The following is a 27,191-nucleotide window of genomic DNA, read 5'->3' as shown; positions in this document are numbered from 1 at the left end:
GAAATACAAATAATTAAACAAATGTTTTAATTGACTAATGGACTGTTTTTCAGCTCACAAGGACCAAATGTTGACTTTGTAATTTGAATTGTATACATTCATGTCTCAATAATGAAAAAAAACAACTGTAGTGAAAACTATTCACATTATATCTATTATCTATGATATACTAATATACATTTACACTTTTCCTTCTTTAAATTAGTTCTTGAGATGCAAAAGATTTCACCAAACCCACCATCAGCCATGAACACACAACAGGAAGAAACCAGTCTTTAGCTTTTTATTAAGTTCCATATACATCAATATTTCTTCAGCTGTGATACAAAAAAAAGGAAAAAAAGAAATCAAGTCAAAAAAAATCTGACAAATTTTTACAAACGGGGCAGGAACCTTCAGATACACGGTTTCATCCTTCTCAGTCGATCGGTCAGTCACTACTGCAGAGCAAGTCATTTACAACAGCTTATTACCACACGTCCAGGAGGTTATAGGAGTTTAACCAAGCAAACTACTGATGTCCAGATATTTAGTACAACTGTCTCTCATGCCACCTCAGACTAAATGACGAGTGGAAATGGGAGAGTTTCTCCTCGGTGACACAAAACCCTCGATACATGATGCTCGGTAAAAACTCAGCCACTGGTCAGTGAGTGTTTCAGCTTCCTACGTCTCCGACATGATGACCACAAGGATGGCCTGAGAGATTTTTTAACAAGAAAAAAAGTGAAATAAAAAGATTGAGATAAAAAAAAACAAAGTACATGGAAATGTGAGAGCTCCTTAAGAGTCTTTTCTCCGAGGTAAACTTTCTTCTGAAATGCCTCAGTTGCTCACGCTCCTTTAGTACAGTCCCACTGATGAAGGTCCAAACAAAAAAGGTCCCTTGGAGCTGAAATGGGCCGACGGCAGCTCCGGCCCGAAAAAGGTTCTGTGAGAAGCAGCAGTGCTGGCTGCGCCGACACTCAGAGGAGCACGTCCCAAACACCGGGGGGGGGAGGGGGGGAGGCTGAGTCCGTCACAGACTTACAGTTCAGAAAAGCCACATTCTTGGTAAGTGCATTTTGTTTTGAGCAATGTGCGACGCTTTCTAAGAGGCTGACGAAGACTGTAGTTTGTTGTTATGAGACCTACGGGATGTGGAGAGAGGGGAGAGTTGAAAGCCCTTCACATTTTATTTTTATTTCTTTCACTGTCACGACAGCTCAAGAACACATGGAGAGAATGTGAAAAGGATCGGAGGGAGGATCCTGCAGCCATGTTGGTGTAATTTACAGGGAATGCTTTTATCACGGACAAGAACTGAGGTCATGTTATGAAGTCAAACTCTGGTCTTCTAAAACAATACTTTCTAAAATGTTTAGTTTCCATATCATTTAAAACATTCAAAGTCAGATATCTTACAACCATTGTACATGATAAAACGTTGGTACACTCAAGACAACCAGCTTCTTCAAACTCTAACATACAAAATATCATATAAATATCTCTATAATAAAATATGCAGCTTTGTTATATCCATATTTCTGGTGACATCTTCCTTCTCAACATGTCCAGTTCAACTTAGATGAGTAACTGAAAATAAATACAAAGTTAAGAACTAAAATGCATTAAAATCTCACTGAAAACAACCTTGTGACTGTGATTGGAAGAAAGCATGTCCCTCAATTACATGGTTAACACTGTCAACATGGCTGCAAATAAGTCATGATTACCAGATATTGTCACATTTGAATGAAAGCACATTTGGTGTTTGAGTGTGTGTGGTTGTTATTGTGATGGTTGATTTTGTTTTTCCTAATAAATGGATTTTGTTTTTGTGATTTTCTGGAAACAAGAGCGTTTCCCAGGTCATTATTACAAGAAACCCCAGCATCCAGTCCAGACTCCAGCTAGACTGGCCCACTTAAGAATCTGACAATCTGCAAGAAAGAAGAGAATGGGATGGCATAAATAAAAAAGCATGCAGCAAAGGTGAACAGACACAAATGCAAGATGATTCACGACACAGATGTAACATGGCACCAAGGTTTGTAAGGACAGCACTGAGGCTCCATCCAAATACGATGATTTTTGATTATCTATTTCAAACTTAACTGATCTCTGTGAAGTGTTTTGTCTCTGCATCAGTTTAAATCTGCTTAAATGTAAACTGGGCATGCGTGAAACTGAAATCGTTTGAATAACAGCTCCTACACAATAAATAGTTGTATCATAGTAAACAGCTGTTGGCAAAGACAACAGGGTCAATAACACTTGTTATTGATTTGCCGGCGTCATTAAATAATTAATCTGAAAGTAAAACGGAGAAGGGAGGTGTGGAGATATTGATATGGAGATATAGCGGGCCGGTCTGGGCCACAATGCCAAAGATGAGTCCAGCAGGTCTGCCTTCAAGTAATAAATAAAAAGATAAGACTTTTATCATTATAAAAGAGCACAGTGGCATGTAGGACAATTATGAGATTTCAGTTATCAGCTCAATGACAGCAGAGGCTCTTTTGTTTTTAGTTCCAAGCGACTCTTAAAACCATTTGAGTGTTTAAAGTCAACTCGAGTCTAAGTGTAAAACTCATTCTACAGCCAAATACCACGACTACAGACATGCCAGAGCAAGAAGTACAAGTAAGAAGTGAATGGCAGGCAATAATGCAAAACAAGGAAAAGGAATAAATGAGACTGTCATGACAACCAGCGTGGAGTCAGAGGTGTAAAGCACAAAAACATGAGAATGGAAAAGTTGAGAAGAACCCCGGGGAACCTGGAGAGTGTGCAGGAGGACGAGTGCTCAGCCTCACCTGCTCGCTTTGAATCCTTTAAGCTTCTGTACAAAGAAGGCTTCCAGCACCTCGGCACATTGAAAGAAGGGCGTGTCGTTGGGATTGTAATAGCGGCAGTTGTCGAAGATTTTGGTCACGTCGGCCACAAACTCAGTGAGCTTGTGGTAATGTCGCCTCTGCAAACGGGTTTCCATTGTGGAAAAGTCTACAAGGGGATCGAGGAAAGAGGGAAGCGTGAGAGGAATATTCACAAAGTACGAAACACAGAGTATGGATCAGCCGGAGGGAAATTTACAACTTTTCTCATAAGCTGCTGCTGCTTATTCTTACCCATCGGTTCCTTGATCACGCGATAATAATCCGGTGCATCGTGGGGATCCACTGGTTCGAGGAAGGGCCACGCCATTTTGTGAGTCTGTTAGAAAATACAAGTGAAACAAATCATAGTTGCTTTAAAAACTGAAGAACAAATGAAATGGCTTGTTTTTAGATTGAACAAATATCATCTTAACAAAGTTAACCATCACAGGAAGCTACAGACACTGGTTTCATACCTGTAACGAGCGTAATATTCTTTTCAACCCCTCGCTGTCTTTGTCGGTGAGCGGCGTGAGGACCGTCATGGCGTCTTCTGTCGACTGACACTGTGGACACACGTACACGTCGATGTGCGTGGCCTCGCTCTGCAGGATGCCCACGCAGCGCCCGTGGTACCAGTTCTGGCAGCGGTCGCAGCCAATGTAAAACCTGCAGGTGGAAATCAGATGCATCCTGGTTAACACACCAGTGAAAAGCGTTTTGAAAAAGGCAGTTAAGGCAGCTGTGTGTGTTGTCGTACTGTGATTCGTCGTATGGCGTCCGGCAGATGCAGAAGAGCTCCTCGTTGCTTTCGGCTTCCTGACCTTGTTTACAGTCGTTACACACAAAGTCCTCCAGCTTCTTCGCCTCCTTCTCCGTGATGCCGACACACGCGCCGTGAAACCAGTTGGAGCACAGGTCGCAGCCGATGTAAAACCTGAGAGGGAAACAGTAAAAGGTTTCAGTGGAAGTGTCACCAAGTCAACTTTACAGTGGCGTGTTCCAGGGATCTTACTTTGACTCGTCGTAGGCCGTCTTGCAGACACAGTACAGCTTGTTGTCCTTCTTGTGATCCTTTGAGGTAGAGGAGGGCTTCTTCTTCTTCTTGTGTTTAGATGAGCTGGGATCTCCTGGAAGATCCTTTTCTCTGTCTCCTTCTCTGTCCTTGTCTCGCTCCCGGTCCCGCTCTCTGTTTTTCTCCTTCTCCTTCTCTCGATCACGGTCTCTGTCTTTGTCCTTGTCTTTGTCCTTGTCTTTATCTTTGTCTTTGTCTCTGTCTTTACACCGGTCTCTGTCCTTGTCCTTGTCTTTGTCCCGGTCCCGTTTCTTGTCCTTGTCGTGGTGCCTGTCCCTTTCTCTGGGTCGGTCTTTGTCCCTCTCCTCTTCCCTCTTGCGTTTGTGGGACGAGGGCGGCGAGGTGACTGTGTGGCTGCTGTGAGGGGAATGTGTGGAGTGGGAAGGATGGGAGGAGTGGGAGGACGCTGCCTTGACTGTGGCTGCAGCAGCTTGGGTGATGGCCGCTCGGGCTTTCTCCTTCTCCTTCTGTAGCCGGGCCAGGTCCCGCCTCAGCTCCTCCTGAGGAGAAGAGAAGACACAGAAAATTCATGTGTGGTTTCTCACTTGTTTTAAACTCCTCAATATGCCTGATAAAGAAAGAGTCTTATGTATTTTCACGCAGGTGAAAGCAGCTGAAAAGGTATTTGACTCCTTTCCCATTGCCAGTAGATGAGTTTCCCTTTTTCCAACACGAGTCATGTTCGACTCATTAACACAGACTGACAAACTTAATCACCTCTGTTGTGCACGATAGGAAGTAAAAAGTGGTTTTGCACAAAAAGTAAACAAACGTTCGTGGCTATTTACGATCCAACACCTAGAAGTTAAATAAGTCAATTAAAACCCGTGTTTACTGCCGAGTCATTGCAACCATTTCCTCTGCAGACAAACCCAGATGCTGGTGGATGTAAGTGGGTTTTACACTCCATCCATCTTGCTTTGCTAACCTGTACTTGCAGCTGCAGCTCCTTGTCCAGCAGGGCCCTCTTCTTCAGGATCTCGGCCTTCAGCTGCTCTTTGTGTTTGTACAGCAGCGCCGTCAGCTTGCTGGCGTTCTGCTTGAAGCGCTTCTGCTCCACCACCTCCTCCTTCTTTCTCTTCTTAGCTGCCTGCTTCTCGTCCTTCTCAATCTTGTCAAGGATGAACTTCATCACCTGGTTGCACACGATCATCCTGAGGAACGGAGACAGAAGGATGTCATGTTGATCACAGAGTCTGTTCAGGTCTGGTAGAGCTGAGGTCAGTGAGGAGAATACACACCACACGATGACAGTGAAACAAACCTCTGGTTCTCCTCTCGCTCAGCCGCAGCCAGCGACTTCCTCTGCTTCAGCTGCTCTGCTGCAGCATTCTGCTTCACTACCACCTGACAAGAATAAAAACAATTATGTTGTAATATTTCAGTATCTTGACTTTGTAAGAAATACATTTTTGTGAATTTTTCTTAGTCGCACCTGTTTTTGGATTCCGTCTCCGGGGCTAAGAGTCTGCAGACTCTGCTCTTTCTGTTCCCTTTTAGCCTCATGGTGTTTCTTCTTCTTTGGTGGTGGTGGCTGTTGTTGTTGTTGCTGCTGCTGCTGTTGTTGTTGTTGTTGTTGTTGCTGCTGCTGCTGTTGCACCTGCAACCTCTGAAGATGCTCCTGGACGCTTGCTGGTGCCTGTATGGTCACCATGTTCTGGATCTGGTGGGCCTGAATCTGCCCCCCCGCCTGCTGGATCTGGATAGGCAGCTGCAGTTTGATCTGCTGTGGAACCGTGCCGCCCTGCTGCTGCGCCTGTGCCTGGATCTGAGCTTGGATCTGAGCTGCGACATGGGGTGGAAGAGCTGAGAGGAGCTGGACTGGCTGCTGCAGGCCGGGGACAGTGATGAGCTGATGCCTGATGGGAGACTGGACCTGAAGTTGGGGCTGCGTTTGAACTTGACTCTGGGTTTGAGGCTGGAACTGGACCTGGAGCTGCTGCGGTGACTGGATTTGAAACTGGGGCTGCGTTTGCTGCTGGGCCTGAGGCTGGATCTGACCCTGTGGCTGGAATTGGACCTGAACCTGGTGATGGAGTTGGTTTTGGGCCTGAGACTGAACCTGAGGCTGCGACTGTACCTGGGGCTGAGGTTGGACCTGTTGTTGAGTCGGGGTTTGCGCCTGCGTTTGAAATGAAGCTTGTACCTGGGGGTGGTACTGGACCTGGGGAAAGTTCTGGGTTTGGGTCTGAAACTGCACCTGAGGTTGGATTTGAGCGAGGGGCTGCACTTGGGCTTGGGGTGCTTGCTGCTGAAACTGAACTCGGACCTGCGGGTGGATTTGGGCTTGTGCTTTGGGCTGGAGATGCGCTTGAGCCTGAATGTGGGGTATCTGCTGGACTTGGCCAAAGGGCTGGACCTGAATCTGTGCACGGATTTGGGCTTGAGGCTGGGGTTGCAGCTGGGTAGTGGTCTGGGGCTGGAGCTGAGGCTGGGGGGCTTTCACTGTAGTAACAACAGAAGAACCTGGTATTCCCTTCATTTGAACCTGCACAGATGAGACTGGCATTTGAGAAACCTGCTGCATGGACACAACTGTCGGGTGCTGGACTTGTGCTTGAGACTGGGGAGTAAGAGATGCTTGTGGCAGGGGCGTGAAGACAGGGGCCTGAATGGGAGCTGCCGCCTGCTGAGCCGGCTGAACAGGAGTCTGACCTTGAGGTGCGGCTGGAGTCCAAACCTGGGGCTGAGCTGCCCTCTGTTCTATCAGAGCTACAAGAGGAGGGAGCAAAGAGATGACAGGTATTAAATTATGCCATTTATTTTAAACATGTGTAAGACCACCAGAATAAAACAGTAGTTGTGGGTCCTTTACCTGGCACTGAAGGTGTGGTGGAGGTGGCTGTGACCGGTGTGACCACAGCACCGGCCATAGCAGCGTGGAGGGGAACTGGAGCCGTGACTTGAGTTTGTGTTAGAGCCGGGGACGGGACAGAAATCTGACCGGACACACCAGCTAAAACAGGAGCAGAGACCGGAGCGAGAGCGGGGGTGGGGACTGGGACTGCAGAGGGAAGAGAGGCAGACACTTGTGTTTGGGCTGAGTTGGTAGCGGCTGCAAATTGGGCAGCCTTGACTGAGACGGGGGCAACAGCAGGGGAAGGGGCAGTGATGTGCATCTGGACAGGGGTCGGGGTTAAGCCCGGGGAGGTGTTGAGGGCCTGGACCTGGGCCTGAGGTGCAAACTGCCCAGGGACAGGCAGCGTCATGGAAGTTTGGGTTTGTGTTGGGAACGAGCCTGGGGCAAAGGTGGCGACTTGAGGGGCTGAGGTGAAGACTTTCTGAGTCATACCCAGGGTTGGGTGCGGGGGTGCAGTCCCAGATCTTGCCACTTGGGCTTGTGTGGGGAGGACGCCTGGTGTGGAGGAGAAAACCTGTGAGGAGGCCTGAGCTGCAGCTTGGAGCCCGGCAGGAGCAGATATCTGTGATTGAGCAGGGATGGATTGTGGGAAAGCAGTTGAAAAGGTCTGGGCTGCAGGTACAGGGGCCACACCTGGCATTTGTGTTGGGGTAGGTAGAGGAGCTGTCATTTGTGTTTGGGCTAAGGCTGAGGGAGTCGTCTGGACCTGTGCAGTGGTTCTGGCTTGAGCTGGAGTCGACATTTGGGTTTGAGGGGTCTGAGGTACAGGGGGGGTGGCAGTAGTGGGTGATGAGGACGGGGGCATGGGAGTGAAGAGGAAGCGCTGGACCTGACCATTCGGCATGGCGGCCTGCATGAGCTGCTGCCCGGGGCCGGGAATGACTGTCACACCCTGGGGGATGATCTGCAGCTGACCCTGGCTCTGGCCCTGACCCTGGATCACCACCGTCAGACCGGGGTTTCCACCCTGTGGAGATGCAAACAAAAAGACATTTTAGATTCAGTCATACTATAAAACTCTTCATTTTCACTAAAGGAGTTAAAATGTGGTCCTTACCTGAGCGCTCTGTGTCAGCTGCATGAGCTGCGCCATAGTTAGTTTGACTTGGCCCTGCTGTGGTCTGCTGGTCTGGGCGGGAGCTGCAGGCGACTGTCCAGGAGCTGTGGCGGCTGCATGAGGTGATGGTGCAGGAGCCGCTGCTCTCTGAGCGGCTGCGGCCGTCGGCACGGGCGTCGAACCCGGCACCATCTGCTGAGGTTGGCCTGGAGGAGAAGGAAGAGGGAGGTGTTTTAGTTTGAACTTGCATGACGTGAGCCACAAAGGCTGTTGACATTCACTGGGAAATAGAAAAGATCAAATCAACAAAGCACCTTGTTGAGTCACCGCTGGACTTCGGACCATCGCGGAGCCCACAGAGGTAGACAGGGGGGTTGGCTGGCCTATCGCAGTGCAAGGCTGGGTTTGACCTGCAGCTGTACTGGCCTAGAAAACAAAACCAGCGGTAAAATCATATAAGGGATCATGCTTCATTAGTCAAAACAATATAAAAGACATGGTGAAACCCCCACCTGTTGCTGAGCAGCTGAGCCGGAGGTGGAGGCTCTGAGGTTGATGTTGCCGGTCGTAGGATGTAGTGTGCTGTAGGTCCTCAGGTTCGCAGGAGGCCCAGAGGGGAAGATGCCCAGAACCTTCTGTTGGACTACACCTGTCGATAAGAACATTTACATAAGGATGAATGTGTACTGAGCAGATTCAGGTAATATAGGTCAAGGATATATTGAAGTAGCGGTGGCATGCTGGGTGTTTGCAGGGGAGGAGCTTTGCAATGTCTTGTTTGTTTTTTTTAAATGAAAAGAAATGTCATGTTCTTTGGACACTCAGCTCATTGCACAACAGTTAAATCGCAACTCAGAGATCGGAGGTGGTTTAAAGACGGCTGCACAAAACTGAAAAACAACAACAAGCAGACGCTCACTTTGAGATAAAAAAAAAGAAAATGGTGGCATCATCCATGCTGATGTTTGCCTCACGACACAAATATTTCATCCATTTTGGCAAGCGTGAGCCCAAACCAGCGGAAATGGATGAGACGCGTGCTCCCTACCTCCTTGAGTGGTGGGCATGTTGAGCGTGACAATCTTGCTGTTAGCGGGCAGCGGGAGTTTGGCAGCGAGGACCTGGCCCGCCACAGTCACTGGGCTGCCAGCGATCTGGAAGGTTTGCCCTGAGGTGGTGATGCTGCTGGCCACGGTGGCCACCGAGCCACAGGAGGCTGCAAGACACACCATGCCACCTGCGGTCATGCACACCCACAAGGGCCACGAAAAATGCCAGTCTACAGCTGTGGTGTCTACTGGAAGGTTTAACTATTACTTCTGCCAAGGAGAATGTGTTTCTATTGCACTTTGTCGTCTTTTCTTGTCCGTCAGCAGGACGACGCAAAAACTACGCAACTGATTTCCATATTTTGTGGACGGGTGGAACATGAACCGAGGAGGAACCCATTCAGAGCAGATCTGGATAAACAGGCAGATCCAGGATTTTATGTTTACTTTAACATGGTGAGATTGGGTGTTAGCCTTGGCAGAGGTATACACTCTCTGAGTTTTTTATGATCCTTTAGAATTTTAACAGGACTGAAAGTGGACACCACAAGTCTCAAAGTCACTCTGGGAAACCAAATCTATTTACCGACGTAACAAATGGACAGAAAAAAGATTGAAAAAAATAAAGAGTTGTGCCGATCGACCTTTTACAAATCCATGTGGCTTGAAGACTTAGAAAGGAAATGTGTGAGAACATCTGTCTCTCACAGAACATGATGGATTCCAGGGTGTCACTTGGGTTTAAGATGATTCCCACGGTTTTCCACCTGCTTACCTGAGCTGCTGTTGTTGGTCTGACCCTGCTTGACCCAGGAAGCGAACGACTGGTGGAAATTCTTGTCTTGCTGGAAGGAAACTGTTGAGCCCAGTTTGGAGGCGAGGACCATCTTGGTTCCAGATGTGACCTGACCTGTCCTCAGGCCCGTGGATGCCGGGGAGCTTGCTGAGGGGGGGGTGGATGTTGTGGTGGAAACAGGTGTACCCGGTCTCGGCTGCTCCAGACGTTTCTAAAACAAAATGATTTGGGAAAGCATTTAGTTTCGGGTATATGGAGTTTAGTGACCTCTCAGGAAGCTGTAGCATCAAAACACAGGGTTCCCACCTGCTGAGCAGCCAGTCTGGCCTGTTTCAGCTGGTTCTCCAGATGAGCCTTGACATCCTCTGCCGTCCTCAGGCTGCTGCCAGTCTTGGAGGGATCTGAACCCTTCTCCTTCTCTAACCTGTAACACCGATGGAACAAGGTGAGAATCTGGCGAATCAGGGCTCCACCAGAAGAATTCAATGTTCCCAAGAAGGATCATATTTGTTATCTGTTTTTTTTTCACCTCTCTGCAAAGGCCCTGATCTCCCACAGCTCCATTTCCTCTTCGGCTACCCACGTCTCCACAGCGATGGGCCCAGTCGGCTTGGCTGGCTGCTGCTTCTTGGGCCTCAAGGCGCTCGAGCGCAGACCTTTCCTCTGTGGAGTGGGGGTCTCTACTCGTGTGAAGGGAGGAACAAAATGCACGACATCAGCACAACCCCTTGCGGTCGTTCTTTAAATAACTCTCTCACACTGCTTCTAAACAAATGTTACTGAATACCTTTGGGAGTGTCTCTGTTCCCAAGAGGACAGATGATCTTCCTGATGCAGTATTCCGAGCGGATGCCATACGGCCCCACGTCTCTTCGTTTTATGATCTCTGTCGTGGTGACGTCCGTGTCCGAGGTTTCTTTGGTGAAAATAAAACATATTAGTGCAACGGCACCACTTACGGCAGTCAAAATACTAGAGGCTTGTGAAGTTGCATGTTTGATATGAAAAAGAAATGAATCCATTAATGCTACGTTAAAGCCAGATGCAGAGAAGTTGTATAGAGGAAGTAAAACATCAATACAGGACAAACAGAGGTGCAAAGCATTTTCTCACCTTTCCGAGTGACCCCTGCATTGGAAGCTGCTCTAACACCCATGTCGTCCCACCTCAGACAGGCCCACAGCAGCCGCAGCATCAGGCTGACCCCTGCCAGTGACCTCACAGTCTGCAGACGGTACCTGAAAGCAACATAGTCATATTAAACAGAGCTGGTAAGTATTGTTTACACTTAAGACGCTCCCAACGTTATTTCTAACCACCCAAAATAGGTCTTCATGTGTTACAAACCTCCATGTGATCCCGAACGTGGGTCGCGGTGAAGGGTACGGCCAGATATCCAGGGCTGGCTTGGCGTTGTAGTTGAAGATGGGCACCTCCCTGATGGCTCCTCTCCTCGCCAGCCTCTTCAGGTCATCGTTCGGCAGGACGAAGATGCTCTTCTTGCTGCTCTTGGTAACAAACTTGCGGTAGGACGGCAGCGCGGTGCCCGAGCGAGCCTTCTTGCATTTGGAGAACCTCAGGAGGCTGACTCTGTCTCTGGTGGAGTACTCCTTACTGATCGTCATGGAGCTGGCTGCTGCTGAACCTGTCGAGCCCGTCCTGGTGTCAGCGACTGGATGTTTGCTCCTCTGTGGGACGACTGCTACAGGTGCAGAGGCGCTGGACTGGGTGGTGGAGGTGGTGGTGGTGGTGAGGGAGGAGACTGCACCACCGGCTGCTTGAGGCGTCCCATCAGGCTTAGTGATGCTGCTGGTTGTTGGGACATTTTGAGACTCTGCAGTTGTGGTTTTCAAACCTTCGCTACCACTGCAGTTGTCAGAGCTTTTCACACAGGAGGTGCTTGAGGATGAAAGCTTGGCAGGTGTGGTTCCCTCACTGTCCACCGCCACATCCTCTTTCCTACTCAGAGCGTCTCCTTTCTCCGCCACGTGGTTCTCCAGTTTGGGGACTTTCAGGGGAGGTGGATGACACGAGTCAGACACGTCATTTTGAGAGAGGCCTCCATTCATCAGAGACTTGACCGGCTTGATATCATCTTGGACTCTGGTTGAGTCTGCAGCAGCGGCAGGGACCATATCTTTTCCATTCACCTGCACCGGACTGCTCTTGTTCTGCTCCACCTCCATGCTCTCTGCGACGCTCTGTCCGCTGCTTTTCTCCATCTCCTCGAACCCACGTTTTTTAGGATTCTCTCCCGCTAGCGTCACCTCTGTCTTCTCTTTATTTCCCTCCGATATACAATTGTTACTGTTTGCTAAGGGCCCTCCATTCACCTCTATGCTCTGCACAGCGCTCACCTCTGTCTCTTTGCTGTGGTTGGTTGCCGTTGGTTCTGATTTGATGTCCACGTTGTCCGTTTTCGCCTCCTGCTCAAAGTCAAGCTTTTTCACCACATTGTCCTTCACGTGCAAGTTCTCCTCCTTCTCCTCTGCTTTCACACACGGGGTCACAGGTGGCTGCTGTTTGTCTAACGTGGATCCTTCGGTCTTCAGCCCTACATTAGTCTTAGTAGCTGGGACTTTGGACTGCATGGCCGCCTGCCTCACCCGCTCCAGCCTCTGCTTCTCCTCCAGGGTGAACTGTTTGACCCGGCGCTCCAGAAGCCCGTCCAGTTTCGACGGCTTTACCTTCTTCTTGTACGCCGTCCGCAGCTGGAAGCCCTCGCTGACGTTCACGACATCGTAGTACGTCTTCGATGCAGCCTTCTCCTCCGGCTTGGGTTGTTCTACACTCTTGACGGCTTCTTCCTTCACAGGCTCCACAGACGACGAGGACGGGCCTTTGTCTTCAGCTTGATCTGCAACGCAAAGAGTCACAAATCAGCGGATGATGGAAACATATAAACAGCATCAAGGAAGATCCAAAAAATAAGTGAGGGATCATTTCAATTCCTCCATTTACCTTTCTCATCACTTGAAGCAGCAGGTGCTGGACAGGGGTCAACCTCCATCTTTTCATCAACTGTCTTCTCCTCCACTTCTTTCCCCTCCTCCTTCTTCTCAGTAAGGGTTTCTTCCTCTTTTGAGCTCTGAGGTTTGCAGTCCTCCTCTGATGAAGTGATCTGAGCTGATGCACTGAGAGAAGTTTGCTCCTTGTCCTCATCCGCTGCATCCTGCTTCTCAGTTTCAGTCAACTTCTTCTGGTTGTTTTTGCAAGATGCTGCCTTTTCCTTCCTTCCCTTCTCTTTGAGTTTAGCTGCTATGGTGACAGGAAGAAAACATTAGTATATGAGTTAATACTGCCTCTAGCAGAACAACACATGGAGGCCAATAAACCTGATTCTGAAATAAAAGCGGTACAAGTGTTCAGCGCTTACCCTCCAGTTCTTTGCGGTAGGTTACGTTTGTGTTCCCTGGTAACTTGGGAACAAAACGTGGGACATGGGTCTTACTGACCCAGCTCCAGCCACCATAACCAGTCACCCTGTACTCCTCCCCCTTCTGCTTCCACACCTACATGGAGAAGACATTCAAACACACAACTATAATGTAGTAACACTTATCTGAGGCTATGTCCTTTCTAATTCAATTCCATTTTGAAACAACAACAAACTCAGACTGATCAGAAATTATCTCTGTCCATAATAAACACTCCTAGAAAGTAAAACCACAACAATTCATATCTATACATTTTATAGCACGACTGGTGGTGGTGATAAAGGTTTCTAACCACTGGTCTACATCAGTGTATTTGATGTTAGAGCTGTGATATGTTACCTGGTGTTTGATGGGGATGGTGTACTTCACCCAGGTGGCCTGCTGCAGCGTCTCCTCATCCTCCAGTTTCTTCTCTCGCTTCTTCCCCTTCTCTTTCTCCTCCCGCTCAATGGAGGTCATGCGATGTAGCCTTAGGTGAGAAAACACAGAATATGTACATGAGCAGTGCTGAAATGAGAGTGAGGATCCTAACTGCTGCAGAAATCACTGGTGCATTTAGACCTTGAAGAGACAGCAGATGTTAATGTTCAAGCAGGTTTCTGCTTCATTCACCTTGTGTGACCGAGAGAATCTTTCCACACAGGCAGCATGACCACTGGTTTGATGGCACACTCCAGTATGGCCAAGGCCAGAGCAAATTCCCTGGCCTTGCTGCACATCTGCACTGCTTTGTTCCAGTTGTTCCTTGAGAAACCAGAGACAGACACCATTAGACAGAAGGTAGAACAACAACAACACAACTCTTAGAAGCTGAATATCTGCCTATTACCTTTCTTAATGAAAAGCAGTAGTTCCTCGGAATCTCGCTAAATAATCTACTTGTATCTTACGGGTAAAACTACATTTTGTTCTGTAGTCGCCTGTCAAACAACATGAACCTGGCGTGAGTTGTACCTGTGCGCTGCCCAGTTAGGATGCATGAAGGGTCCGGGCACGCTGGTTTCCAGCTGGATGATGGTGAGACGCAGGGTGGAGACCGTCAGGCTCCGAGAACCGTAGATGGAGCCGTTCCACTTGAACTCGGCGGCGGTGGTCAGGCTGAACTTGTGCGACAGGTGGCGTCTCTTGTCGTGGTCCTCGCGGTGCTGATGTTTGTTGAGGGCCAGGACGTTGGTGCTGTACTGGTTGTGGTAGACCCTGTATTTACCCTCCTGACCCAGTTTGAACAAGCTGTTCAGATTCACCGTCAGGTCCCTTTTCAAGTAGCTGAGTCGCAAAGAGCCAACGTCGGAGCGAACTGGGGATGACTATAACACGAGAGGATATACAGTGGATTTAATAAATCGTTTTTTATGTTTTTTTTCATATAAAAAGGTTTTGACAACAAACAGATGATCACCTCTTTGCTGCCTCTGGGTATCTGGTTATTCACTTCCTGGGCTGCTCCCTTCACTCCTTCACTTTTGACCCGTTCGTTATAATCCTCTGTCAATCAGAAACCAGCGACACCATTAGTTTAACAACACTGATTCCCTGATTGTTTACTTTGAGTACTGAGGAGTGTCTCTCGTGTTTACCTGCCCCATCCTGACTGGTGAAAGACGACTGTGAGGAGCGATCAGCCAGGTCCGGCAGGTTGCTGCTCGTCTCCGGCTGAGACGACTGCTGCTGAGGCTGAACCTGGGTTTGTGTCAGCGGGTTGTCGCTGTTTAACTCTGCTTTCAAGTTCTCATCTAAGAAAAATACAGAAAGATGCAGTTTTAAATACACATAAACAACTAAATGACATTTTAAAGACATTGGCAACTCAATATATCTTATTCAGAGTATCACCAGGCCTTAAATCTTGGCTTTCACATAGGACCTACACGCTGTTTAAAAAATACAACTTTTTGGTGGACCATTAAGTGTTTATCTAGGTCTATAAAACCAAAACCCAACTTAAACAAGCTGACTGGGCACTTTGCTGCAAATCCAAATCAAGACTCTGCCTTTGTGTTTCAACGGTCGAGTCCTGCATATACAGTACATGCAGCTCTTTGTTGGCGAGGTAGCAGGTGGTGCTTCCAGGCAGAGAGCCCTTTGTCCGACCAGCAGGAACCCACCCAAAGGCCTATAAATTGGAATGAGAATAAGGGGCTGCTTGTGACAGACGTGGTGTGGGGCCGCTGCCAAGGACGCCGACCAACCACAGTGCCAAAAGTGTGCTTTTCAAGACCACGACAGCAGGAGGCAATATGTAACTCAGGACAAGAAATGCTGCAGAAATAAATTGATTGTTTTACCAGTACAGCAGGAGATGAATGCAACACCTGAAGTTCGGTTGAACAAGTTGAAAATGACCTGCAACAGCCTAAAGTCTCTGATACTACACCATCTAATTGGATGTTTACCGAAGACAATGGAAAGGAAAGTTACAAAGGAAGAGGCTGATTCCAGTAACTCTAGTGTTGCGTAAGAGCTTAAACATTTTTGAATCATCCACACAAAGGAGCCGCAGCATAAAGGTTTTGTCTGAAATGTTATTTATGTTCCAGTAGAAATCCTTTCCCAGTTTGTGTCACACATGGAGACTGTTAAGAGCCTCAGGAGTATGCATCAAGGGCGAAATGGGCAGATAACACACAACACAATGTTTGAAGTTGTGTTAAAACAGAGCCAGCAGCAGTCAGACAACCAAGAGAGGATTTTTGTCAGATTTTGACGAACCTGTCCTCTCTTGCTTTGCCGCTGCAGGAGAATCTCCACTTTCCAGGCTCCTGGTTTGACCGGGCTCGGTTTCCTCCTTGGTCTCGGTGGATTCTGTTTTGGGCACAGCCGAGTCCTGGGAGGCTGAGTCGGGGTTAGGATCCGACCTGCAGCTCTCATCTGCAGGAGGAGGAACTGAGGCTGCTGGGGAAGGACATACATACACAAAGCTTATAGCACGAGCAGAGTCACAATTTCATTTATCAGTAAGTTTAGAAAGGGGATCACTCTTACCTTGGGAACCAGCATCTTCCCTGGACTCGGGGACTTTAAGCTCGCTGTTCTCTAGCTGCGAGGTGAAGTCGGTAGTTTCTTCTGCTGCTTTAACAGAACCCGATTCCGTTTCCTGCTTTCCCTCCTCTGCTCGAGTCTTCGCCTGCTGCCTGACCTTCAAATGCTCTGTGATCACATCTACAAACAGGATGAAACATATTTCAGAATAAACGATACAGTTCTGTTAACCCAGAAAAAACAATGGCTGATCCACACAGATCCAAAACCTGGAAGACTTTCTCTGATGAAAAGCAGAGAATCATGTTTCAAAACTGCATCTCCAGCAGCTCAAAGAACAGGAAGGTACAGGCAGAGCTGGGCAGCTGCAGCATTGGGCTTTTAAACAGATGAGAAATACTACTAAAACCCATAAATCAGTTACGATGGACACAAATAAATAAAAGTCACTGCAGTGGCTTTTTACAAATAAGCGATTTCCTCCTGACTGCAGAGAACATTCTTAAATCCAATAAATAAAAAAACGTGCTGCCCTTCATCGTCTGTTTTCTGGTGACAGACGCGTAGAAAAACAGTTACTTCACCAGACACGCAGGGAAACACGACAAACACACAAACGGAAACTGCTGACATGGTCATAAAAAGTCATCCAACTACTCTGGAGGATGTTTGAGGGAGAAAAGCGCTCAGTCTGACAAGAGCGTGAAACAGGAAGAGATGGCAGCTCCGAGCACGTCTGTGCAACCGTCATGATCTACAGAGCACTGGGGTCACAGAGGAAACCCTGCTGATACACACCTTCACTACACAACCCCAGTCACAAGTGTCCTCTCACAAGTACCACAACAAGACAACACAAATACTATTTTTTTGGGTGTGAAGACAAATTCAAAATCCGTTACCGTTGACAGCGGTGAGGTAGGATTTGTTGTTTCCACGGGCTTTGTTGGTGAGGTCCTCTGTGACGTCCATGTGAGCCTGCACCTCCTCCCTCATCTCCTCCAGCGTGGCATGCAGGTCCACCTCCCAGTACTCCTTGTCCAGACTCTCCATGAGCTCCTGCAGCTGCGCCTTGGTGCTGTAGTACCAGATCTTTTTCGTCTTGTGCTCCCCGTCCTCCTCGCTGGGGAAGAACAGGAGAAAGATGTCAGAACAAACCACACACACACAAGTTTCCTCTTCCACTTCACAGCAAGGCCTGAATATGGAAGATACAGCCCAACTGTCGCAGCTGCAGATTGTTCAAGAAACATAACTCTCTGCTCTATAGATCACTTTTAGGATGCCGCTACATGGTACTGAGAAAAAACTACAACCCCCACCCCCCCGGCCATCTGGTGCCAGACTAGATTACAGTTAGAGCTGCAAGGTGGTTCCTGCAGGAACTAGCTACTGGTGCTTGTGAAGAAATGAAGATAATTAACGGCACTCAGTAGAGCGCATATCCCCCCCAACCCAATACCAAGACCCCAAATAGTTGCACTGAATCTCACACACTTCACACAAATCATTCCTCTAAAAATAACACATTTTCTTTGGCAAAAAAGCAAAAATTATTCTCTGGGAAAGTTCAGTTAAATTGTCAAAACACAATCTCGCACTTTTAAAGAAATGATTGTGTCAAGGACTCTTCACACCTCCACTGGAAGATATCCTGTGTGGTGATAACTTAACACACATTTCAGGTGACAATAGGATCTGGAGCAGAGTGAGATGTAACTCTAGAGCAACAGAGCGGCCGTGAGACTCCAACTTACACAATAATCCTTCTGTTTAAGAACCAGTATTTCCTCTGGTGCCGGTCATATCCGATGGGCTCCTGGCGGATGTAGGGCCGGATCTTCTGTGCCTCTGCTACACAGTCCGTGACCCCGGGCACCTTGTGAGCCACACAGATCTCACACTGCCACTCGTCCTCCGGCACCTCCATCAGCGGCGGCTTCACGCACTCCAGGTGGTAGACCGCCGAGCAGGTCTCGCAGCACAGCAGGTCGCCCAGGCGGTGGCACACGCGGCAGTGGTCATCGTACAGCATGCTGCCGTCGGACATCAGCTCCTCGCGGGCGATGTTGGTGGTGAGGAACTGGTCCACCAGGAACTGCAGCACCTTGATCTTGCTCTCCGTGGGGCCGTAGGGATACTCGTCCACCTCCTGGTACGGCAGGACGTGCTGGTACTCCCGGTCGCTCTCGCAGTACGCCCGCAGCACCTCGGGCCACGTCATGCCGTCGATAAAGTACAGGGTGGAGTTGACGCTGTCCTTTAGGTCAGCGGGGCCGAAGGTCGTGTTGGAGGTGTCCTCCTCGCGCAGGATGGCCTTCAGGAGGGAGTTGTGAGTCTCTGCTATTAACGTGCACTGCTCCTGGCCGACCAGGGCCGCGCAGAAGTCCTCGAAGCGGAAGGGCGAGAGCCGCAGCACCGTGCTGAAGTTCCTCAGCACCTCGTAGACGGAGGTGGCGTTGAGCAGCTCCTCGCTCGGCACCAGGAGATCCTCCGAGGTCTCGGGGAGATCCAGAGGAGGAACCTCCTTCTCCTCCAGGATGGGAGAGCGAGCACGAGGAGCACGAAGCTTCTTCTTGCCTGTGGGAAACAAAGGGATATTAGTTAAACAGAATTATATGACTTTAATCCATAGACTACAGCAAAGCATCAATATTCTGTTTATTGCTGCATGAAGAGACAGACTCTTACTGTATATTGAAGTTATGGGTTAAAATACGGTCACATCTTTATAGCAACAGACAAACAACGTATACAAGGCCTTAATTGCACAATTATCTTCTTCTTGATTAACCAATTACTCGTGGAAAATTATAAACAATGCGGCTCTGTGGCTTCAAACTTCTTGTTTTGTCCACAAACCAAAGATTTTACACTGTACCATCATTAAAAGAAACCAGAAAATGTCCAGACGTAAGAAGCTGAAATCAAACAATTGGGTTTCTTTCATTAATAAATCGATTATCAAAATAGTTGTCTATTACCAATTAATAAATTGTTTTTGCCGTTTTGTGTAGAAATATCTCTATTAATAGGTGTTATAAAAGCAGTGAATGATTGTAGTTGTGGTTCATGGCAAATATCAAAATATGAGAATGATGAGTTTTCTCTGAATGGAAGCTTTTAAATATTATTTTTTACATGGTGACATTTAATATTATTATTATCATTATTATAATTATTTCCTGGTCCTGCATCCATGCAAACTTTGGCTGTGCAGCTGTTTATCAATGCACGTGTTGTCTGAACTACACTTTATCAACACAACTCTCCACTATCATCACTTCTTCAGGGGATGAAGGGATGAACTGAGGATGGTGGGGGGCTAGCTTACAAATGACAGGCGAGCTAATCAGGCTAAATTGGTTAGCACGCTCCTTCCTCTCCCTCTTGATAAACAACTTAAATAAATAATAATAAACAAACTGAAGCTTTCATAATAAACCAGAGGAGTGTAAACAGTTAGCATGTTAGCATCAGTCTGACAGAATGAGATGCTACCACTAGCCACCGTTAGCATGCTAGCAGCTAAGCTAGCCCTGGCTGCACTTGATATTCACAGTAACGTGGATCCGCGGTTGTTTGAAGACGTGGATGATTTTGTAAAAACGTGATTTGTGTTGTTTAGTCAGCGGGTCAAGCTGCTGGTGGAGCCCCGGGATCACACCTCCTTCCCGGGCTCCTCTGAGCAGCACCGCGGCCTGTGTTCGTGCACTGTGCATTCTCCATTTTGAACAATAACCTTCCAGCTTCCTGCACCGGAGATAAACAAGCAGCGGGTCCCGGGCTCCTGCAGCCGGGAGCCGGGCCCCGGAGCCGCCGACCCCTCGCTGGTATTTACCCGGGGTGCTGGCGTGTGTGCTCTGGCTCCGAAAGCTGCTCTCGGTGCAGTGGCTGGCATCATCCTCCACCTCCTCCTCCTCCTCCACCACCTCCTCCTCCTCGTCCAGCACATCCTCCTCCAGGCAGTCGGACTCCTCTTTCAGGGCCTCGTCCTCCTCGGACGGGGGCTCCACGACCACCTCCTCCTCCTCGGACCGAAGGCTGACCGCATCGTCCTCGTCCTCGTCGCTCTCGTGGTCGTCGTACACCACCGCTTTGGAGGCGGCCGCGCTCCGCTTCCCTCCCCGGCCGCCGCGTCCTCCTCTGCCGCCGCCTCTGCCTCGTCCCCGGCCCCGCGTCGACCCTCCGCCGGGACCCCCTCGCCTCTTCCGGCTGGGCTTGCTGGGCTCCCGCGTGGGGCTCTCCTCGTCCCCGCTGTCCCGCAGCCGGGGCTTCAGGGTCCTCCGGGGTCGCAGGCCCCTCGTCCCGGCCGGGGAGGGCTCCTCGTCGGCCGGCTGGGCTTTGGGCGGCCGGCCTCTCTTCCCTCTCATGATCCGCGGCTGTCTCTTCTCCTACAACCACACTCCCTAGGCGGGTCTAGCCGAGGACCAGGCGGGTAAACGCGGTACCGCCGTGCAGCCGGAGCAGCGGGGGTCCGGACGGTGCGATGGCCCGGTGGTTCCCCCGCGTCTCTCCCGGTGTGAAGGCTTAGAACGTCGGCCCGGCGTCCCGCTCCGGTTCGCCCCGAGCCGCCATCTTTCTTCTTCTTCTCTGCCTCTGTGGCTCCACGGGCCCGTCACGTGGTCACACGGCTTCCAGCCCGGGGGCAACAATGAGAATCCACGAGCCATGTTTTTAATTATCTGCATTATTTACATGGTTTGTATCACGTGCTTTCTGCGTTTTAATACGAGATCTAACGCAAGTTGACGCGTTTTACGTTCATGTGCAAGAAGTTAAGTCAAGTTAGCATCATAAATCCAAATGATTCGTTATATTCATGTCATGTTTGTTAAAAAATATTAAAATTAGAAACTCCCAAAATTATCTTAGTATCTCAAAATTATGACTTACAGAATAAAAATGACTTAATGTCTAGAAAATAATTATTTGACATCTCAAATTATGACTTAAAGCAAAGACCAAAATAAATGAATGACTTAGTATCCTAAAATATCGATTTCCAACGTCATGATTATGATTTACTTTGACTGTGTTTTTATTTAATATTTAATTTTGTGTTGATCTATTATAATTTCGATCTTTTATTAAATAAACGTACCGTCTTATAAATAAATATATTTTAAATAATGTATTTTATTGTATTACTTTGGCAAAGTCTTGGGATTGGATAGGACTTATTGTTTTTGAATAATTGCTTGTGGTTCGAGGGCTTCGCTAGATTGTAGGTGTCTCTTCTTTAATGGTAGTGGTCTAGAATCTAGATCTCACCTGTTTCAGGCGAACCAGTAGACCAGTAGACCCACTCAGTGTCCCAGTCGCTTTCTCTTCATAACCAGTCAGTCTGTCTCTCTCTTGGGAAAACTGCTTTAACCGTAATATACTGAGAAATGGGGCCTTCATCAAAGGAACGGGTGACAGTCTCAGTGATCATATATCAAAGGAATCCTTGATGTCTTCTAACGTTGCAAAAGGGAAATCTCTCTCTTTCAATTGAATAATTATGTCTTTCTCTTTTATTTCCACTTTAATCTCATCGTATGAACTCAGTTCATCTCTTTGTCTTTTCCTTCATCAGCAAAAATGAGCTTCAATAGTCACATTAACTATCACACTACATTAAACTCTAACTAGTGATCTCAGTGTTTACCGTGTGTGCAGCATGTGGAAAATTAATACGCAAACCAGGAGCAGCTTTAAGAAACAGGGAATAAAATCAGAATCAGTTTAAAGTACAGGACGAGTTTATTGTTAAAATAAAGTGTATTGGCCAGGACACTGTTATTTTATGTATTAATACAAACACAAGGCTGCAGCACAGATTCATATCTCACTGCTGCAATAAATTAGCTCGTTAAAAACAATTAAACACGTAGAAAACATATTAAAATGATATATCCCATTCACTGAGAATAATAAGTACCATAACTACTAATAGTATACAGTTGTCGTGGCCGAGTGGTTAAGGCGATGGACTAGAAATCCATTGGGATCTTCCCGCGCAGGTTCGAATCCTGCCGACAACGTCACTTTCTTTTTCTATCATTTAAAAAAACCACGTTGTTTTTAATAGTAATAATAATAAACTTTTGTTATTTAAACAAAAACAAACACGAATTGTTTCCTAATTTTTAACAAAACATCTGGAAACGTTGTATAAAATACATGAACAGGTAGAGAGCGTCACCTACCGTCCAGCGGCGTCACATCACCAGGACAGCTAGGATTAACATTCAAATTCTAATTCTAATTCTGCAGGATAACTCTAACTCACATTTATGAATCAAGACAAGACAAGTACAAACAAGAAAGAAAACAACAATAAAATCAGAACAATATCCACAAACTGTTAAATATCTGTGTAGTAAAACATTTAATTATAAAGTAAGAGTTTTTATGTGTGTAAAAGTAGGTGAACAGAGTAACAGCTGTAAAAAACTGATTTAACAACGGAGATAAATACTGAATGATTGAAATAATACAGATATAAAGTAAGTGCAGTTCAGGTGAATGAGAATAAATGAACAGGACCCGGTAGCAGCAGATGCATAAATACTGTAGCATGTTAATAAATGTATATACAGCAGATGTGTAATAGATGAATATATAGAATAAATGTATATATATACAGCAGATGTGAAATAGAGGAATAAATAAATGTGTATATATATAAAACAGAAAAAAAATGTCTCTTCACTCTGACTATGGATCTCATCCAGCAGGGGGCAGCAGTGAACCAGAAATGACAGATCAGAGTCAGAATCACTTCCATTCATTATTTTTGGTGTCAAAGTTGATTTTTAATGTCAGATAGTAAATTAATGAACTGGAATAACTCTCCTCACGTCACCTTGTGTTCTGGTTTGAATTTGAATATTTTACAATTTTTTTTAAAACTACAAAAGTTGATTTCATTTTGAAAGAGCAGGAAACAGAGTAGCTGGGATGTTGATGTTTTTGTGGATTTGGTTTGTTTTGCTCCTTAATTTATGTTTTTACACTGTCAGCCTGATTCTTCTGGTTATTACCTGTTTAACTTGTACTTTGTTTGTGTAAATAATAAAGTTTTGTCGTGTGCGCTCTGTGTGCATGAGACGTTTGGCAGCAGCAGTAACCGACTGGCTGGGCTGGAAAGAGGATGTGTGATTAAAAAACAAGTGAAATAACCTCACTTCAGTGATTTTTGGCCTCGGAGGCATTTTAGTTTCCTCCTCGTGTGTTTTTCTCACCGACCTTCTTATTGTCGAGTTTTGTCTCTTTGCAGTTCCTGTCCATCTTGTTGTTTTGACCTTTAGAACACGGGACACGAAGAAGGTTTGAACCACTTCCCCTTCGGCTGGTTCAGGTCCACCAGAGGCCGATCAGACCCGGGCGTGTGTCCCCAAAACTTCACGCAATGATCTGTTGTTGTTTTCATCTTGATGCTTCATGAGAAACAGCAGAATCACAATCTGTCCTTTTTTATTTCACACAGCTCACACACTGCAAATAATTTATTGCATGTGACTTCCCCAAACTGGATTCCATTCTGACACCAAACCAGAACCAAACATCATATTTCATTCACCGCAGATAGAATTTGTCTGTGAGAAAAACCCTGTGTGTCTAGACTGAGCTGAACATGTTTGTATGAATGATTATGACGCTGTGTACAAACAGGTCACTAGTTCATACACCAACAATAATCTGCTCAGTCACTCGCTGCACCAAATGTCCTCCTCACTTGCAAATCCTCAAATCATCTTAAAACGTCCGAGCGTGGTGGAGAGCTGAGGCTTTTGAGCTGGCATCACGACGGCGGCGGTGGCGGCGGCAGCGGCATGTGGCGAGCAGCCGAGCTCCAGAGGCAGGAACCCAGAGGCCAGGATTCAGGCTCAGGCCTCGTACTTTAGAAAAACCTCCAACAATCATGAGACACAGGATTTTATATCGTTTAATATATACGTCAGAAAACACTTAAATAGATTTCCACTCACATTAGAGCTCATGTCAGGTCGAAGGTCAGAGAGCAAAGGTCACTGGGTCAAATCCCTGGGAAGGCCATTGTTTTCAATCCAGGAATTAAAATCCAGATCAGAGTTTTTTTTTCGCATTTTATTGCAGTTTCTAATTCTATGTAATTTTATTTATTTATTCTGTTTAGCCAGTGAGGAGCCTGAGATGAGCCTGTGAGGAGAAGGAGCCTGAGAGGAGCCTGTGAGGAGCCTGTGAGGAGAAGGAGCCTGAGAGGAGCCTGTGAGGAGCCTGTGAGGAGAAGGAGCCTGTGAGGAGCCTGAGAGGAGCAAGGAGCCTGTGAGGAGCCTGAGAGGAGCCTGTGAGGAGCCTGTGAGGAGCCTGTGAGGCGAGAGGAGCCTGAGAGGAGCCTCAGAGGAGCCTGTGAGGAGCTTGAGAGGAGCAAGGAGCCTGTGAGGAGCCTGAGAGGAGCCTCAGAGGAGCCAGTGAGGAGCCTGAGAGGAGCAAGGAGCCTGTGAGGAGCCTGTGAGGAGCCTGTGAGGAGCCTGTGAGGCGAGAGGAGCCTGAGAGGAGCCTCAGAGGAGCCTGTGAGGAGCGAGGAGCCTGTGAGGAGCAAGGAGCCTGAGAGGAGCCTGAGAGGAGCCAGAGAGGAGCCTGTGAGGAGCGAGGAGCAGGGAGCCTGAGAGAAGCCTGAGAGGAGCCTGTGAGGAGCCTGAGAGGAGCCTGTGAGGAGCCTGAGAGGAGCCTGTGAGGAGCAAGGAACCTGAGAGAAGCCTGAGAGGAGCCTGTGAGGAGCCTGTGAGGAGCCTGTGAGGAGCCTGTGAGGAGCCTGTGAGGAGCCTGTGAGGAGCCAGAGAGGAGCCTGTGAGGAGCCTGAGAGGAGCCAGAGAGGAGCCTGAGAGGAGCCTCAGAGGAGCCTGTGAGGAGCCTGAGAGGAGCCAGAGAGGAGCCTGTGAGGAGCGAGGAGCAGGGAGCCTGAGAGAAGCCTGAGAGGAGCCTGTGAGGAGAAGGAGCCTGTGAGGAGCGAGGAGCCTGAGAGGAGCCTGTGAGGAGCCTGTGAGGAGCCTGTGAGGAGAAGGAGCCTGTGAGGAGCGAGGAGCCTGAGAGGAGCCTGAGAGGAGCCTGTGAGGAGCCTGTGAGGAGCGAGGAGCCTGAGAGGAGCCTGTGAGGAGCAAGGAACCTGAGAGGAGGGAGGAGCCTGTGAGGAGCCTTAGAGGAGCCTGTGAGGAGCGAGGAGCCAGAGAGGAGCAAGGAGCCTGACGGGAGCGAGGAGGAAGGAGTCAGCAATGTGGAGCAGACGGTGCAGCAGACTGTGACTAACGTGATGTTAAAGATCCCTCTGCGCTGCCGGGGTTTCCTCGTCAAGAAATGAAATCATCTTCCTCTTCGCTGCCTCTTCTGATCTGATCCACTGACAGATGCTCATCATCCTCTGCAGCTCCAGGGATGTGACATGTGACCTGACGCTCTTCCACTAACACCTCCCACTGACTCATCTCTTCTCTGGTGTCAGGGAGACGCTGCTATTTTCATACTATGCAGATTTCTTTTTGTGGTTTTATTTTAGATCACAGCCCAGATTATGATCTAATGAAACAGAACAAGGTCGACAGGATTTAACTGCGCCTGGAGCCCGAAGGCTCAACGTCAGAAACCAGACTCAGTCGCCTCTAAGAACCATTTGGAGCTGCTGCATTTTTTAAAACCATAAAAAGACTGTTCCCCCAAATGTGTGGTTCGCCCCCTGGTGGCTGGCTGCGGTACAGGTCATAAACCCCACCTCCTCCATGTTAGTGGATGGGACATGGATGATTCCAAGTACACATCAAATACATTTAACCAATAATAAACCAAAACATCTTGCCTCATGAAAGGCAACAGCGGTTTACAGCTGCAGATGTATTAATTCCACTGACGCCACCTAGAGGCCAAAGCTGTTTGTGCTGCAGTTGTTATTTTCTTATATTTTCAACCTGTAACTTTTAACAGATGTTAGTGAGATGTTTTTAAAAAAATAAATTAAAGTGTTAACTTCTTGGTTGAGACTTAAATCACAGGATTGAACCGACACAGAATAGGAGATAAATATGGAGCCGGCTACAAGTTAGCTTAGCACAAGGCCTGTTTTTAAAGATCTGCACTTCGGAAGGCGTTTGTAAAATGTATTAACTTTTAGGGTTAGGGTTAGGGTTAAGCTAAATATCCGATTAGTGTTGAGAATCTACAAAGTTCTGAATTCAGTTTGTCACCATCCAGATCGGTGACGAATCTTTTATTATGCGAAACACAAACCACAAACAGTTTTCTCCTTTTTTTAATAATTGCATTTTATTAATTGAAAACAAAAAACAAAAACAAAAAACAAACAAATGCAAATAAAACAAAAAAATAAAAGAGCAAAAAACAAAAAAACGTATCATTAGGTAAGACAAGGCGAGAGACATTTAAATAAGAAGAGTTCCACGTTGGTGAAGGACAAAGGTGAAGGCGGGTGGATGTAGGGGGGGGGGGGGGGGGCAGGCTGGATTATGTACACGGTTTCTCACTGCAGGACTGGCAAGCCCCGTAAAGGGAGGGGTGGGGGTGGGTGGATGGGGGGGGGGGCTCAAAGTAGCAGGTCGGAGACACTGAAAACACCAGAGAGAAAGGCACTATCCAGAGAGAAGAAGAAGAACACAAACACAGTCAACAAACACACACACGGGAACAGGAAGTCAACGCTCGACGGAAACAAAAGTAAAATAAAAAAAAAAGTGCTTGACCACACGTTGGACAAAGAAACAAAAAAAACAAAAAAGGGAAAAAATCTTTTACATTATTTAAGCTGATCTCTCAACTTTGAGCATAAAAGACAATCTCTCAGTTTTCTGGACTGTTGTGCCAGCTGCACATCTGCACTGGTGATTTACACAATGTGATTATCCAAACTCTGCCTCGTCGCTACGTGCACGTGTATCCAGGAGGAGAGCGTCTGCATGCATGTAATGAACGTGTTTGAATACGCATGTTTAACTACCGGCACGCCCACCGCTCTCTCTCTCTCTTCTCTATGTGTGAATATCGACGACACCACTGCCTCAGCGTGTCTCTTGGTTTTGAAATCCCTTGCGTGGTTGTGTAGTTC

At 47.6% G+C, this 27,191-nt stretch overlaps 1 protein-coding gene and 1 non-coding gene across 2 annotated transcripts; one reads left to right on the top strand and one right to left on the bottom strand.

Annotated features, from left to right (window-relative positions):
* Positions 1 to 269: 269 nt before the first annotated feature.
* Positions 270 to 20,694, bottom strand: bptf (bromodomain PHD finger transcription factor). The gene is made up of 31 exons (XM_061090532.1): positions 19,953 to 20,694; positions 17,869 to 18,691; positions 17,014 to 17,234; positions 16,115 to 16,291; positions 15,842 to 16,024; positions 14,710 to 14,865; positions 14,532 to 14,617; positions 14,087 to 14,439; positions 13,745 to 13,876; positions 13,472 to 13,601; positions 13,072 to 13,207; positions 12,657 to 12,953; positions 11,043 to 12,552; positions 10,809 to 10,933; positions 10,483 to 10,611; positions 10,225 to 10,375; positions 10,002 to 10,119; positions 9,675 to 9,906; positions 8,363 to 8,499; positions 8,165 to 8,276; positions 7,851 to 8,056; positions 6,749 to 7,760; positions 5,369 to 6,645; positions 5,198 to 5,280; positions 4,862 to 5,087; positions 3,874 to 4,433; positions 3,619 to 3,795; positions 3,335 to 3,527; positions 3,111 to 3,195; positions 2,799 to 2,985; positions 270 to 1,922 (listed from the first exon to the last, which is right to left on the bottom strand). Exons 1-31 carry the CDS (start codon positions 20,482 to 20,484, stop codon positions 1,907 to 1,909), a joined length of 9,762 nt encoding a protein of 3,253 aa, XP_060946515.1. The 5' UTR covers positions 20,485 to 20,694; the 3' UTR covers positions 270 to 1,906.
* A 1,364-nt stretch (positions 20,695 to 22,058) lies between these two features.
* Positions 22,059 to 22,140, top strand: trnas-aga (transfer RNA serine (anticodon AGA)). Its single transcript has one exon. It is a non-coding gene; the product is annotated as a tRNA-Ser (tRNA).
* Positions 22,141 to 27,191: the final 5,051 nt, after the last annotated feature.

This window comes from Limanda limanda, chromosome 17 (assembly GCF_963576545.1).
Source record: "Limanda limanda chromosome 17, fLimLim1.1, whole genome shotgun sequence".
Taxonomy (NCBI): domain Eukaryota; kingdom Metazoa; phylum Chordata; class Actinopteri; order Pleuronectiformes; family Pleuronectidae; genus Limanda; species Limanda limanda.
The sequence above is the reverse complement of the archived record's forward strand: the minus strand, read 5'-3'. Positions and strand labels throughout refer to the sequence as shown.

Coding starts and splice junctions, on each gene's coding strand:
- bptf (XM_061090532.1), bottom strand. CDS start 20,484: ATGAGAGGGAAGAGAGGCCGGCCGCCCAAAGCCCAGCCGGCCGACGAG. Junction 9,907..10,001: donor CCAGACTGGCTGCTCAGCAG/GTGGGAACCCTG, acceptor ATTTTGTTTTAG/AAACGTCTGGAGCAGCCGAG. Junction 3,528..3,618: donor ACGCCATACGACGAATCACA/GTACGACAACAC, acceptor TTCCACCTGCAG/GTTTTACATTGGCTGCGACC.